The 15687-nt window shown below is 36.1% G+C and overlaps 1 protein-coding gene across 2 annotated transcripts; it reads right to left on the bottom strand.

The window, feature by feature from the left end:
- Positions 1 to 3517: 3517 nt before the first annotated feature.
- On the bottom strand, positions 3518 to 15599 carry flot1a (flotillin 1a). Of its 2 annotated transcripts, none has more exons than XM_048202856.1 (13): positions 15457 to 15599; positions 14236 to 14285; positions 14065 to 14141; positions 13886 to 13976; positions 13536 to 13679; positions 10623 to 10742; positions 10424 to 10519; positions 10168 to 10320; positions 9241 to 9422; positions 8878 to 8923; positions 8580 to 8717; positions 5236 to 5409; positions 3518 to 5110 (listed from the first exon to the last, which is right to left on the bottom strand). In XM_048202856.1, the coding sequence occupies exons 2-13, from the start codon at positions 14254 to 14256 to the stop codon at positions 5093 to 5095; spliced, it is 1260 nt and encodes a 419-aa protein (XP_048058813.1). In that variant the 5' UTR covers positions 14257 to 14285; positions 15457 to 15599; the 3' UTR covers positions 3518 to 5092. The 2 variants fall into 2 exon arrangements, with proteins under 2 accessions (XP_048058813.1, XP_048058812.1); XM_048202855.1 differs by having other exon boundaries at positions 5245 to 5409; positions 14065 to 14140; positions 15457 to 15596.
- Between the last annotated feature and the right edge of the window lie 88 nt (positions 15600 to 15687).

Raw genomic sequence — 15687 nt, 5'->3', positions numbered from 1 at the left:
GGGTTGTTTGAAAGAGCATGTAAGAGAACATATTAAGAAGGAGATGAATGTGTGAAAACATCTATAAAGTTGTCAGATTTTTTTTTTTTTTAAACCCTGAAGAGTTTAGTCATTTTATATTTTCTTGACCTTCCTTACAAAGAGTTTTTGTTTTTTGTTTTTCAGAAAGGAAGGGAGGGGAAAAAATATTGTGCAGACAACGATTTGGTTACCAGGTACTATTTAGTAGTGTTTTTTTAAAACCTTTAATACCAGTTATTATTATATTAACTGTTCTTTTTTATGCAATTATTACTATCATCATCATCATCATCATCATTATCCATTGAGAGTTACTCTGTGTGTGTGTATATATATATAGAGATGACGTGTTCATTCAAAAAGGGAAGGATTGTCTTTCTGGTCCAGCTGAAATATGATTTTTAAAAAATGTATTAAAGGCAACATTAGAGATCAGAGTATGGGATGTTAACATATTGCTAAACCATCCAATCACTGACCTACATGATGCCATCTGTGTCCAGTAAGCAGCCAGGTGATTGGCTGATCCTCCATGTATAATCCTCGTTGTATCCATATATGTCTTTGGAAAATAACACGGTTCTCGATATTATTATTAATGTTACTTCTGTCACTCCTAATACTTATTATTAACTACTCTTTAAGATGACTTTGCTGTATAGATCAACACTCATTCATCTGACGTAACTGTTTCTCCTAATATGAACAATAAAAAAAAGATAAACACAGTTTATTTGGAATAGGTCATGTTATTGTCCAATGCAATTTTTTAGGAGAATCTTGAAAAATGTCTTTTTGCGTTCTCATATTTTTATAGTTCCATACTCATTTTTCCCCTCTGAAAAAAAGTCCTGATTTGTTGTAATTGCACAGTTCTCTGAGATAAAACTTTTAACGTATTTCATTCAGCGTTAAAGGTTAGAACTTATGTGGGTATTTACAAAGCTCAAAATGAAGCTTTTTGCATTTTTACATCAATAAGTCTAGGCTACTCTCTCTTTTTTTGCAGAAACATGTGTTTTTACTTTAATTTTACACTTTATTTTTCACTTTAAGATAATTTTCACTCGGCGGCCATCTTTGAAATGTCTCTCGGGCATCTAAATGCATCTACATGTTTCTGTACAATCCAAGTATATGCCTCCTCGTCAATGGTACCTTCACACATATGCAAGTTTGCACTGATGCACCTCCGTACCATGACCAATGTTTGTTTCTGCACCTGTCGCTGATGAAATTCTGGACGGTCCCTTTCGTCTTTGGGACTGAGAACTCTATGTCTGTTTTTTTTCCTCCAAAAACTGCTGAAACATGGACTCATCTGACCACAGCTCACATTTCCACTGTGTTTTGGACTATCTGATTCAAGCTCGGGCCCAGAGAACTCGGCAGCATCTCTGCAAAGAATTGATTGATTGATTTCTTGCGTAACAGAGATTCAAGTTGCATTTTTTGATGCAGCAGCAGATTGTATTAAGTGACAACGGTTTTCCAAAATATTCCCAAGACCATGTGGATATTTTAACAAAGCAGCATAGCTGTTTCTCATGCAGTGCCGTCTGAGGAGTCAAAGGTCACGCACATTCAACAGGGGTACTTGTCTGGCCCTACACGGACTGAGATTTCTCTGGATTCCCTGAATCTTTTCACAATGTTATGCATGGTAGATGGTGAAAGACCTAAATACTTTTCAATCTTGCATTAAGAAATGTGATTTTTGATTTGTCTGAGAATTATCTTAAGAAATTTGGCACAAAGTGGTAAGCCATGACCCATCTTTGCTTGCAGAGACTGAGATGTGCCTTACATATACAACCATGACCGTCACCTTTTACCAATTTACCTGCTAACCGTGGACTCTTTCAAAACTGTTTAACTTTGTCCCAACTTTTTTGGATTGTGTTCTAGCCATCAAAATTTGTTTATATTTAAAAAAATACAATTAATTTGGTCAGTGAAAACATTCTTTTCTTTGTATTTTCATCAGGTTCAAGAAAAGGAACAAATATCAGATTCTTGATTTTATTGCATTTTACAATGTTCTAACTTTCCTGGAAATGGGGTTGTATACAAACCATCATATATTCAACTAGTCAGTTACTCATTTATGTTTATCCTTTATTCTGTTTGATTTACATCCACTTGTATTCACATGTATTCATTTGTAGTATTCTCCAAATGTATGTTGTTAGTGTTCACTCACATGTTCATATATGCTAAGTACGGAAGAGGATTAGGGCCAAGCAATAATAAAAAAATAAAACCATCTCGAGATTAAAGTTGTTAAATTTCGAGAAAAAACTCGTTAAATTTCGAGAAAAAAGTCGAAATAAAATGTTGAGAATAAACTCATTAAATTACGAGAAAAAACTTGTTAAATTTCAAGAAAAAAGTCGAGAAAAAATGTTGAGAATAAACGCGTTAAATTATGAGAAAAAACTCGTTAAATTTTGAGAAAAAAGTCGTTAAATTATGAGAACAAATTCGTAATTTAACGACTTTTTTCTCATAATTTAATGAGTTTATTCTCAACATTTTATCTCGACTTTTTTCTCGAAATTTAACAACATTTTTCTCATAATTTAACGAATTTGTTCTCGTAATTTAATGACTTTTTTCTCGTAATTTAACAAGTTTATTCTCAACATTTTATCTTGACTTTTTTCTTGAAATTTAACAAGTTTTTTCTTGTAATTTAACAAGTTTATTCTCAACATTTTATCTCGACTTTTTTCTCAAAATTTAACGAGTTTTTTCTCGTAATTTAACAAGTTTATTCTCACCATTTTATCTCGACTTTTTTCTCAAAATTTAACGAGTTTTTTCTCGTAATTTAACAACTTTAGTCTCGAGATGGTTTTATTTTTTTATTATTGCTTGGCCCTAATCCTCTTCCGTAGCTAAGAGATATATCTTAGTTAATTGTGTTTTTGTTAGGTCTCCATTAAAATGATCTTAAAGACCTTTTTAAAGTCAGTTTTTGTCATGTTCCAGACAGGTGGTCAGTCTGTGCATTAGAGGATCTGATTCATTCAGAAAACAAAGTACTTTTATGAGTGATTGAATTATTCACTCAGCTGATTTGTTCAAATACTCTCAGGAACGAATGAACGAACAACTGCATGTTGCTCAGAAACTCCACAGTTGTTTCTGCTTTGACTTTGTTTGGAACCATTTATATAATACATCTAATAAACTTTATATTACTGAAAATGTACTATTTATAGTATATTTTCAGTATATTAGTATATTATCAGCAAGTGTTAGATATGATGAGAATCTGTACATTTGGTTCCCTTGTTGTCCATGCAGTCAGTGTCAAGCAATGAGACCTCAATATGGCTAGGTCAGGAAGTCAATAAACTATATTCAGTATGGTTGCAAAGGTTTAAGTAAACTTTGGGCCGCAAACTTAGGCCATCAATCACTTTACCATGTTCATGTTAGGGTTTGGCATTCTCCTGCAGGGAACTTGTGTTGATTTAGACTGAACAAATAACAGTTTAGTTAAATGTTTATTTTAGTAGGCAGGTTAATTTAAGGCATCATAAGCACAAATCGACAATACAATGGTTTTGGTTTGTTAGTCTTTGCATGCATGCTGAAACAGATGAAACTGGTGATTTGTTTACATAATTGTATAGATACTTTGTATAGAATAGAAAAATCATCTATTGACAAATACAACTTTTCTTTCAGCACACTAACAGCACCTCTAGCCTACACAGCATAACAGTAGGTCTACCCAATGCCCTGCATACTAAATCTACCCAAACATATTTAGCCTTCAAGGAATGCATTCTACTTCAAAAATATTAGTCATAAACTGTTAAACACGAAGATAGTAGAAACATACAAAAGTGTCATAATGTGTGGTTAGTCTTCATTACATACATCTAACAGTGTTTACACATCAATGCCATAATGTTAGTAATTATTAATGACAAATTATGTTCATCAGTTCATCAATTATGAGTGCTTATGAATCTAGTGTCAACATACTGTACTGACATTTAAACATTTGAAAAATGAACATTCATCACAAGTTTATGATGTAAAGACTACATAGTATAACCAATTTTAAATACTGTATAATTAGAAAAAAAACATATTTTAGTTTAGTTTTTTACTAAACGTCCTAAAATCCTTTTATGAAACACAACTTATTGAAACTATTTTGATAAGAATTCAGTCTCAAACTCCTTTAATGAACACAACATGGTCTGCTTCAGGACAAAACAGCACAAATATAGATTATATCTATAATCATACCCTTGATTCAAGCAATGAAAACACTTCAAACTATACAAAAATCCTTCAAATGATATTTGTGAAATAAATAAGTTACTAATAGAATATTTAGCGACCTACACTTCTGCATTACATATAAAGACATTTGTTCATTTGAATAAACACTGAAACACAGGTAATGATGATCTGACATTATTGGCAGTATGTTCAGATTTCGCAGCACAGTACCATTTGAAGCAGATAACTGCTAGAATTCCTACATTATGTCAGATATAGCTAAAACACATTGCTGAGGTAAAGTGAAAGTATATCCTATTCAACCCACAAAAACACATCACACAACAGCATCAGTCATTATAAATATGTTTCCCTTCATGTTTGACTAACTATTGGAAAGCTCAAGTATAACATACCAGCACATACCAGCGTGCTCTATACGAAAAACTAAAGGTGAATGTGACATTTCAAAATGTCAGAAGCTGCAGTGTCTAATGGCGTTCAACAGATCCTTGGTCTTCTTATGATGATTGCATTAAAAATATAAAGAACAGCATTCTTCCCTGGAGTTTTAGATTAAAATGCACTTTGGGTTTTGGCAGCAAGGCAAGACAGAGAGGAAGTTTAAGTCGAGATGAGAGAAAGAGAGAAACATGGGAAAGAGAAGACAAAAGAGATGCAGTGTGGAAGACAAGAAAGATAAATGGAGCAATACAGTGTTACAGAAAGAGGAGAGAGTGATGGAAAAGTGAGAGTAAGAGAAAATTACAAAAGGAAAGATCCATAAAGCATGCATACAGCAATGTCACGTTGGAGAATGAGTTCAACCGGTTCGGGCCACCTAAAGGAGGAAGAGAAATTCTGTCAATTATACATGTAAGAATATGCATAAACGACATGATAAACAAAATAAAGTCATGATCATTGGCATGAAAACAACTTTTGTATTTATATTATTTGACATACTGTTTTCACCTGGGAAATACTGATGCCGGTCAGTTTCTCGATGGTTTCAGGCAGTTTGGTCATGATGTCAAGCACTTCACCTGTCAGCTTGGCTGCGCCAATCTCTGAACCTCCGCTGGAAACCATGGTGACTTTATTGGCAGCTGACAGAGGCTTACTGATTTCCTCTGCCACCTAATCGATAGAAAAAACACAATTAACCATCAATATATGATGTCAACTCAAACTGCATCAGGCTGCTTTCTGCTCTATGTGGATTCGTAGCCTTTGCAGGATGAGCTAACACTTTATTTTGATGGTCCACATTAGAAATTTGTACTAGCTAACTAACTTTGAAACCATAGATATGTATAGGTAGAGTCCATATTTGACCACTTCAGACACGTCGATGCGCCTGCCATCTAGGAACGGTTAACGTGTCGCCACTCACAGTAGGAATTAATGATGCCACAACATTGTGCAGCTTCTGGTTGTAAAAACCACTAGATTTAAATTCCCAAAGAAATGGGATAACCTTTCACAAGTGAGAATGTGTTGGTTTGTGTTTTTATATGTATTAACTCAATATTACTGGGTTGTAAAATTGGTATCTTTTTAATGTCATGGTAGCTGACGCCTTTTTCTTGTTGTATTGTGTTAGTTTAGCAAAATCATCTGCTAAAGTCTATTGCAGATATAGATATTCATATATGTGTCTTACTACGGTTGTAGACGCACAGTCCACTTGCTCTCGAGTGTTCACAGACTGGCTTTGACCGTTCCAATATGGAGGATGGCTTATGTATAGCGGCCCATAGAAACCACCAATGATGAGACATCTATGTTAATATATCTATGTTTGCAACTATAACTCATGCTACTAACCCGAACCGAACATCTAACCCTAACCTTACAGTCTACTAACAGTCTACTAATACTCTAATACGGAGCCCTGCACATGACATGCAGGAAAAAAAATAGAAGCTTTATAATCATGCACAAGATTTATAAATCGAGGGAACGAATTAGTAAATGCAAATGGTTTGCAAAATTTATAAATCAAGGAAACAAAATAGTAAATCATGCGCAAGATTTAGCAAATTGAGGGAACTAAATAGTAAATCGTGCTCACGATTTAGAAAATCAAAGGAAAGAAATAGTAAATCGTCTGCACGATTTAGCAAATCAAGGAAACGAAATAGTAAATTGTGTGCACGATTTAGCAAATCAAGGAAACGAAATAGTAAATCGTGCGCACGATTTAGCAAATCAAAGGAAAGAAATAGTAAATCGTGTGCACGATTTAGCAAATCAAAGGAAAGAAATAGTAAATCGTGTGCACGATTTAGCAAATTAAGGAAACGAAATAGTAAATCGTGTGCACGATTTAGCAAATCAAAGGAAAGAAATAGTAAATCGTGTGCACGATTTAGCAAATTAAGGAAACGAAATAGTAAATCGTGCGCACGATTTAGCAAATCAAGGAAACGAAATAGTAAATCGTGCGCACGATTTAGCAAATAAAGGAAAGAAATAGTAATCGTGTGCACGATTTAGCAAATCAAAGAAAGAAATTAAATCGTGTGCACTATTTAGCAAATTAAGGAAACAAATAGTAAATCGTGCGCACGATTTAGCAAATCAAGAAACGAAATAGTAAATCGTGCGCACGATTTAGCAAATCAAGGAAACGAAATAGTAAATCGTGCGCACGATTTAGCAAATCAAGGAAACTAAATAGTAAATCGTGAGCACGATTTAGCAAATCAAGGAAACTAAATAGTAAATCGTGAGCACGATTTAGCAAATCAAGGAAACGAAATAGTAAATCGTGCGCACGATTTAGCAAATCAAGGAAACGAAATAGTAAATCGTGTGCACGATTTAGCAAATCAAGGAAACTAAATAGTAAATCGTGAGCACGATTTAGCAAATCAAGGAAACGAAATAGTAAATCGTGTGCACGATTTAGCAAATCAAGGAAACGAAATAGTAAATCATGCGCACGATTTAGCAAATCAAGGAAACGAAATAGTAAATCGTGCGCACGATTTAGCAAATCAAGGAAACGAAATAGTAAATCGTGCGCACGATTTAGCAAATCAAGGAAACGAAATAGTAAATCGTGCGCACGATTTAGCAAATCAAGGAAACGAAATAGTAAATCGTGCGCACGATTTAGCAAATCAAGGAAACTAAATAGTAAATCGTGAGCACGATTTAGCAAATCAAGGAAACGAAATAGTAAATCGTGTGCACGATTTAGCAAATCAAGGAAACGAAATAGTAATCGTGTGCACGATTTAGCAAATCAAGGAAACGAAATACGATTTAGCAAATCAAGGAAAGAAATGCGCACGATTTAGCAAATCAAGGAAACGAAATAGTAAATCGTGCGCACGATTTAGCAAATCAAGGAAACGAAATAGTAATCGTGCGCAGTAGCAAATCAAGGAAACGAAATAGAAATCGTGCACGATTTAGCAAATCAAGGAAACGAAATAGTAAATCGTGTGATTTAGCAAATCAAGGAAACGAAATAGTAAATCGTGTGCAGCAAATCAAGGAAACGAAATAGTAAATCGTGCGCAAATCAAGAAACGAAATAGTAAATCGTGTGCAGCAAATCAAGGAAAGAAATAGTAAATCGTGCGCAATTTAGCAAATCAAGGAAACGAAATAGTAAATCGTGCGCACGATTTAGCAAATCAAGGAAACGAAATAGTAAATCGTGCGATTTAGCAAATCAAGAAACGAAATAGTAAATCGTGCGCACGATTTAGCAAATCAAGGAAACGAAATAGTAAATCGTGCGCACGATTTAGCAAATCAAGGAAACGAAATAGTAAATCGTGCGCACGATTTAGCAAATCAAGGAAACGAAATTAAATCGTGCGCAGATTTAGCAAATCAAGGAAACGAAATAGTAAAGTGCGCAAAGCAAATAGGAAACAAATTATGTGCGCACGATTTACAAATCAAGAAACTAAATAGTAAATCTTGCACGATTTAGCAAATCAAAGGAAAGAAATAGTAAATCGTGCGCACGATTTAGCAAATCAAGGAAACGAAATAGTAAATCGTGTGCACAATTTAGCAAATCAAAGGAAAGAAATAGCAAATTATGTGTACGATTTACTTTTTTCCTGTATTTCATGTAAGGGGCTCCGTACTCTAATGAGAGTTAACTTTGCAAAATGTGGATTCAAAGTTACTTATAGTTGGTAGAATGTCTAAAGTGGACCATCAAAATAAAGTGTAACCCAGGATGATTCCCTTTTTTGCAGTAAAATGCAATATTTTCTATATTGCCTACAAAAAAAAAAAAAAAAAAATAAAAAAATCACTCAAAAACACCATCTCACCAGTGGCAGTTTCTCCAGCAGCATGTCCACCATAGCACCTTCTTTGTACTGCTGGAAGGCCTCGGCCTTCTTTGCCATCTGCTCGGCCTCGGCCCGACCTTTAGCCTCCACAGCGTACGCTTCGGCCTCTCCTCTCACCTGATCAGAGTAAGTAAGTGTGTGAGCTAACATTTTACTCATATGTTAATTCACAAACAAACACAATATCTGCTTTGTGAAGTTTAGAGACACAGATAACGTATAACACAAACAGTTTAGTTTTAAAAATAGGTCTTATTAGAGATGGCCAATCACTTACTCTGATGGATTCGGCCTCAGCTTCTGCCTCCATGATTAGCTGAAGACTGGTGGAGAGCAAAAAGGCCAGATGATGTCAGAGAGAGAACTCTTTACAGTTGTAACTTACATATTCAATATATTTATTAACCTAACTTTTAAATAAAAACCACTGTTATGAATATATGTGTTATTAATGCTTTTAAAGTATCCCTATTACGCTATTTTAAAGGTTTTTAATTTTGGAGGTCTCCTACAATAGGTTTACATGCATCCATGGTCAAAAAACACTTCAATTTTCACATAATTTACATTTCAGCATTTCCTCTTTTCTCACAGTGAACAAATGAACAGGTAGCTGAACTTGAAGGCACATTCATCTCACCGCTCGGCTTCTGCCAGTTTCTCCAGCCGGTATCGCTCGGCATCGGCTGGTTTCTTGACTTTGGCCTCCAGCTCTTTCTCCTTGCGTGTGATCTCCTGTTCCTGCAGTGTGATTTGTTGCGAGCGCTCCACCACTAGCACCTGCATCTTCTCCTCCTCGATACGCTGCTTCGTCTTCGCCACCTAATGCAACAATTACACAGCAGGATGAGTAAATTACATTTTTCCCATAAAAAAGAAAAATGACACCTAGTTATATTTCTAAAATAGATAACTACTCTATTAACACTTTCCCTGCCAGCATCAGCATTTTTATCATACTCACAAAACTTTCATGGCCCCCAGAATAAACAGTCAATACATCAAAAGAAAGAACAAAGCTTCTGCTTTTAAACAACAAAAAAACATTTTAGTCTAGCTTCATTAGTTCTTTTTTATCAACACGTAAATGTGATTAAGTTTCATAAAACAACATTTCGAACAAAAAAGCTGAAAAAAAAAATGTTTTGCTTTTTTGTCAAAGACAAAATGTAGATCAAGTAGATTGAGTCCATCAGCACCCCAAAAGCTTGCACAGCCGTATACCTCTTCGTTGGATTCGACATTTTCACCTGTAACGTTAAGCAGTTTTGATTTTTATGCTGTTGAATGATTGGTGATCACATCAGCTTACTTGTGTGTAAACAACTTCTATCTGCTCCTTCTGGTTTATGCAGATCTTGTTATTGGATCTGGAGATGTAACAGCGCCCCCTACTGTCTAATAGTGAAAACATGGATTGCCGGAAAGGGGAAGCGTTGTGTCATAAATGATTGGAAATCTTGTCAATGGTGGGGAAAGAGTTAACAAGAACCCCAAAGATACACTGAAATACAAGAAATTCTTTCACATCATTGATGGTTACCAAAAGGTTTGGTTGTAGTTTTACCTGGAGCTGATAGGCCATTTCAGACTCAGCTTTTTTGGTGAAGACCTCAATGTCGTAAACAGCCTTCTTTAGCTCGTAGTCTCTCTGAGCCTTAGCCATCTCGATCTCGTTCATGTACTGAGCAGATATCTTCTCCTGCATGGCATGGGCCTCCTACAGAGAGCAAATGAGAACATTTTAACATAAATACTCAGTGATACTAAATATGCATTTAGAAAATCGCCTGTATTTGGAATAAAGTTCAGGAAAGGCTCACCCTGATTACTGCATCTCTTTTGTTCATGGCTTCCCCGATACGTGCATCCTTCTGCACTTGTGCCGTACGGGCCTTTCCTAAAGAGTGCAGGTAATCCTGAAAGAAAAAGACTTGATTCAGCACTCACACAGAAGCATTCTTACAGTTTTAGAGCATTTTAAATATTGAGTTTGATAAACACAACAGCAGACTAACAGACCTGGTCATCATGAACATCTTTGAGTGTGTAGCTGACCACACTGATGCCCATGTTGACAAGGTCAGATGAAGCCACCTTGAACACCTGCTCGGAGAACTTCTTGCGGTCTTTGTAGATCTCCTAAAGAACAAACACACAACCCACTTACTTAGTTCATTACTTGTAAATAAAAAATAAAGTCATCATGCTAAATGAAGTCAAGGTTTCACTAAGATGAGGACTGAAAGTGCAGATTTTAAATACTAGAGGCCAGATTAACAAAACAGGTGACTGACAATGTGCAAATTTAAAGAAAAAAGACAGTAATCCAACACAATCTACCAACAGCAGTGCAAATTAGCATAGGGTCACAAATAAACAATGGTAATGAGGTGCGGGTGAGCTACTAACAACAAAGACACAGCACATTAAAAATAACATGGCTTGGCAAACGATATGCTCGGATAACATCTTCCTCTGGCATTCCAAAAAAATGAACACAAGTAGAGGGGTTCAAGTGATTTAAGACCCTTAAGCACATGTGTAAAAGGGTATGTTTTAATTATCAAGGCTATAACCATCTCAATCATAAATGGAAAAGACCAATTACAACTAATACAGGCAATTTACCATAGGAAATTTATGGTTTATTAAAGGTGCCCTAGAATCAAAAATTGAATTTACCTTGGCATAGTTGAATAACAAGAGTTCAGTACATGGAAAAGACATACATTGAGTTTCAAACCCCATTGTTTCCTCCTTCTTATATAAATCTCATTTGTTTAAAAGACCTCCGGAAAACAGGTGAATCTCAACATAACACCCACTGTTACATAACAGTCGGGATCATTAATATGTACGCCCCCAATATTTGCATATGCCAGCCCATGTTCAAGGCATTACACAAGGGCATAACGTCTGGATCTGTGCACAGCTGAATCATCAGACTAGGTAAGCAAGCAAGAACAATAGCGGAAAATGGCAGATGGAGCAATAATAACTGACATGATCCATGTTTAACATGATATTTTTAGTGATATTTGTAAACTTGTCTTTCTAAATGTTTCGTTAGCATGTTGCTAATGTACTGTTAAATGTGGTTAAAGTTACCATCGTTTCTTACTGTATTCACGGAGACAAGAGCCGTTGCTTATTTTCATTATTTTAAACACTTGGCAGTCTGTGTAATGCATAAACATAACTTCATTCTTTATAAATCTCTCCAACAGTGTAGCATTAGCCGTTAGCCACGGAGCACCATCAAACTCATTCAGAATCAAATGTAAACAATCCAAATAAATACAATACTCACATAATCCGATGTGTGCATGCAGCATGCATGACGAACACTTTGTAAAGATCCATTTTGAGGGTTATATTAGCAGTGTGAACTTTGTTTATGCAGTGATAGAGTCGAGAGCTCTGGGGGAGCGGAGAGCGCGAGCAATTAAAGGGGCCGCAGCCTGAATTGTGCATTTCTAATTATGCCCTAAAATAGGCAGTTGAATAAATTAATTTAAAAAAATCTATGGGGTATTTTGAGCTGAAACTTCAGACACATTCAGGAACACCTTAGACTTATATTACATCTTTTGAAAAGACGTTCTACGGCACCTTTAAGCTTTTTAATGGTTATTGAGGTAGAGCCAAAAACCCAGGACTAGTTCGCCAAAGTTGTTTTTTGAAATAATCTCCAATATTTAACGAATGATTCGATGGACAGCGGCGGTCCTAGAGGCAAAGTTGCTCAGAATGAGGAGTTGTACCATGTGGTATGAATGTCGTGGGCGTTTGCGCAAAATAGCGCAATACACAATCCTTTATACACATAAAAAAATGTGAATGCGCCCCCGGTGGCCGATTTCTTTCTAATTTCTCACAGGCCTCTAGGGGTGTGAGTCAAACCGGCCCAGCAAGTTTCGTTCTGGGGGAGCGTTTCCCAAAACGAACTATGGTCGCAAGTTCCGTCGTTACCAATAGAGTTCAACGGGACTTACGACCATAGTTGGCTAACAATGCTTTCGGGAAACGCACCCCTGATCGGCCTCCATTAACCTTGTCTAATAGCTGCTCAAACCTCATTCAGTTTGGTGAAAATATCTCATTCCGTTCACGAGTTATAGCCATTTCAGTAAAAGTGGTTCCGCCCCTTTCAAACATTTTGGCAGCCCTTAGGGACCGTAAATCAATTTTTTTTTGATAATTATTGACAATCAGACTCTAGAGAATCTTGCTGCACTGGTTTGGTTCCAATCGGGCCAAAAATCTAGGGCTAGTTTGCAGAAGTAGGGTTTTCAAAAAATCCAAAATATACCCGAACATATAACACGGACAGTGAATCCATGATACCAACGATATAAGACACTTGAGTCTACGCCTAATGGTGTAGGAGATATGGCCCGCATTAGATGGTGTGACTTCTACCAGCCCTCAAAGTTTCAAGATTTCTATGACTTATGGTTTGGTCTGCCCAATCACTTTTAGGGGAGAATGCTGATCCTTGGAAATTTTAACAATTAAAATAGTGTTTCAGCACTACATGCTTGAACCCCTAAAAATTCTTCCCCTTCTATCACACACTCTCTGTTCTCTGTGTTTCCTCCTCCTACAGCAACTATCACAACCATGTCAAGCACAAAATGGGTTAAGACCAGGGCCGTATCCATACTCTCCTCCCATAAATTATGCGTCTGAAAGGGAAACTCCTACAAATGCATAAAGCAACATATCTGTGTCCACGCATTTTCATTGCTAACTTCTCACTGCGTTTCTTTAGTAAATCCTCACAGTAGGTGTTTTTAACGCCAAATGAGTGTTTGTGCTGAACGCAAGCTGTTAGTAAATCTGGCCCTATATGTAGTTTTACTGTTTGTAATGTTGCAGAGTGCCATACACTTGCAAGGTGAGCACTATTTGTGCACTTTATCTATTTACCTCCACGGTCAGGTGAGCAATGATGGCTCTCTGGTGGCCCTCCAGTGTTTCCAAGGCAATGTGAGCAATCTCACCCTCCGACTTTCCCATGAACATCTGACACGCTGCAGCCAACATCTGCTTATTCTGCCCTTGAATCTTCATCTGTAGGAGACAGAAGGGTCAGTTTAGACACACAACAATCAGCAAGAATGACTTTCTACGGAAATGTTATTAAAGAAGGATGGAGTATTTTATAAAAGACAAAGTGTAACCAACAATCTGTGACAAAATTAAATGACAAAAACAAGGTTCTGATTTCCAAAACCCTATGAAATGTTTTTATAGCTCATTAGACAGTGTGTGTTAACCTGTGCAATCCCAGTGACAGAGATTGGCACTCCATGACGCGTGTAGACTTTATCACTCTTTACATTTAGCGTCAGAGTGTTCAGAGAGATCCTGTGATGGAAGAGAGAGAAAAAGCTAAGATTTGTTTATGCAAACCACACATACATATACATACACAAACACACAGAGTGAAAAATACCTTTGAATCTGCTGAATGCACGGGATAACAAACACTCTGCCACCAGAGATCATGAGCGGTGGAGAGCGGCAGAAACCCTGAGGAGTCAAATCACATATGAGAACATGTTTTTATGATTTCTACTGAAAATATATCTCTGTATAAACACATTCCTGTGATGTTTAGTCTTACCCGACACCACCATTGCCTCATTGGGACCGCAAGTGTAAAACATTTCCAGAACTATGGGAAAGGAAAGCAACAGAATGCAGTTAAATCACTTGAGAAATGATATGCGAAGGAAAAAATTGGATTAATTTCCTAATATCTTACATATTTTATAATAACAACTGTATTATTCTGCTTGTAGTAATTTAAATTTTAGTAAAAGGTGTATTTTTTTTTTTCAAATAAATCTGTATTGTGATTGCAACATTCAATATGACATTGTCATATGTACTTATGCAAAACAAATGGCTGCATATTGCAATTATACAGGTGTTTAATTAAATGCTGTAGTGTTTTTTCCGTCATGTAGTGTTTTGGAGAAAAACAAAAAGAAATCCATTTTTACCCACAGAAGGCCCATTGTACTTTATCATAGGAAACAGTATGTGTGAGATAATTTGGGTCCAGTATGATTCAAAGAATAACAAAAATATATTTTAAGTAGCCTACATAACATGCATAACACGCCAAAAGAGAAATCAACTTATTTAAATATGGGTCAAAATAGACCCGCATAAAACCACAAACACTTAAAAACAACTCTATTAAACTTGAATTCTATTAAAATATGTATTTACAGCGTGTACAATAATGCACAAAATCTTGCAATCTGCATAAACCTAGTCTTGCTTTAAGCAGTATGCTATCGATTCACTGATGAGATTTGCTTCTCGGAAATGGTGGGCTTGGAGGCTTATTAAATTAACGTTTACTGAACATTTCTACAGGAAAAAGCATACAGTCAGCCTATATTATTTATCACAATTATCACAATCTATCTATCTGTGTATTTATACACACACATATACTCATTTTGTGCTTTATTTTGTATTTTATTTGAGTTCTTTTTTTGTTTATGTCATATTTTTAAATATTAAATATGATCCCGAGTACGGTAACTAGGAGGTGCCCTAATAACATTAGTAGCCTATAATAACTGTATTAAAATTTAAAACCAAAATGAATGTTGCATTATATCTTAACCTACTACAGCAACTGCAAACTGTATTTTCCTGTTTGACTGAAAGGGAAAAAGAATAACTGCGCCTAAAATTCGCAATATTGTAATGGGAAGCGAAGGGAATTATTAATCCAGTGTTTACATCCAGCACGTCACGACAGCGTAAAAGCTCTGGGAACAGACTGCATAGAAACAGGAAAATAATTATCAGGAAAAACTCTTACCGTTGGGTGAATGGATTATTAAATATGAATCGAGTTGATAGTAGCACGATATTTGGTTCTTTTCTAAATGGTGTGAGACAAAGACGCAGTAATCCAGCAGGCTGTAACTAGTAGCAGCGAATATGATGGTGATAGTGATGGCGCCCCGCCCGGAACACGCAGGCGCACTGGCGCCATCTCACGGTGAGATTTAATTAGAGCAGTTCTTCTTCTCAAAGTGTGGGCTCAGAA

Source organism: Megalobrama amblycephala, linkage group LG9 (assembly GCF_018812025.1).
Source record: "Megalobrama amblycephala isolate DHTTF-2021 linkage group LG9, ASM1881202v1, whole genome shotgun sequence".
NCBI classification, from domain to species: Eukaryota; Metazoa; Chordata; class Actinopteri; order Cypriniformes; family Xenocyprididae; genus Megalobrama; species Megalobrama amblycephala.
The sequence above is the reverse complement of the archived record's forward strand: the minus strand, read 5'-3'. Positions and strand labels throughout refer to the sequence as shown.

Bases quoted from the DNA above. Each gene is read 5' to 3' on its own strand.
- flot1a (XM_048202855.1), bottom strand. From the start codon at position 14,278: ATGTTTTACACTTGCGGTCCCAATGAGGCAATGGTGGTGTCGG. The intron at 8,924-9,240 runs GTGAGATGAATG...GCTCTCCACCAG, and splicing joins AAACTGGCAGAAGCCGAGCG to TCTTCAGCTAATCATGGAGG. The intron at 5,410-8,579 runs GTGAGATGGTGT...TCTATCGATTAG, and splicing joins TGCTGGAGAAACTGCCACTG to GTGGCAGAGGAAATCAGTAA.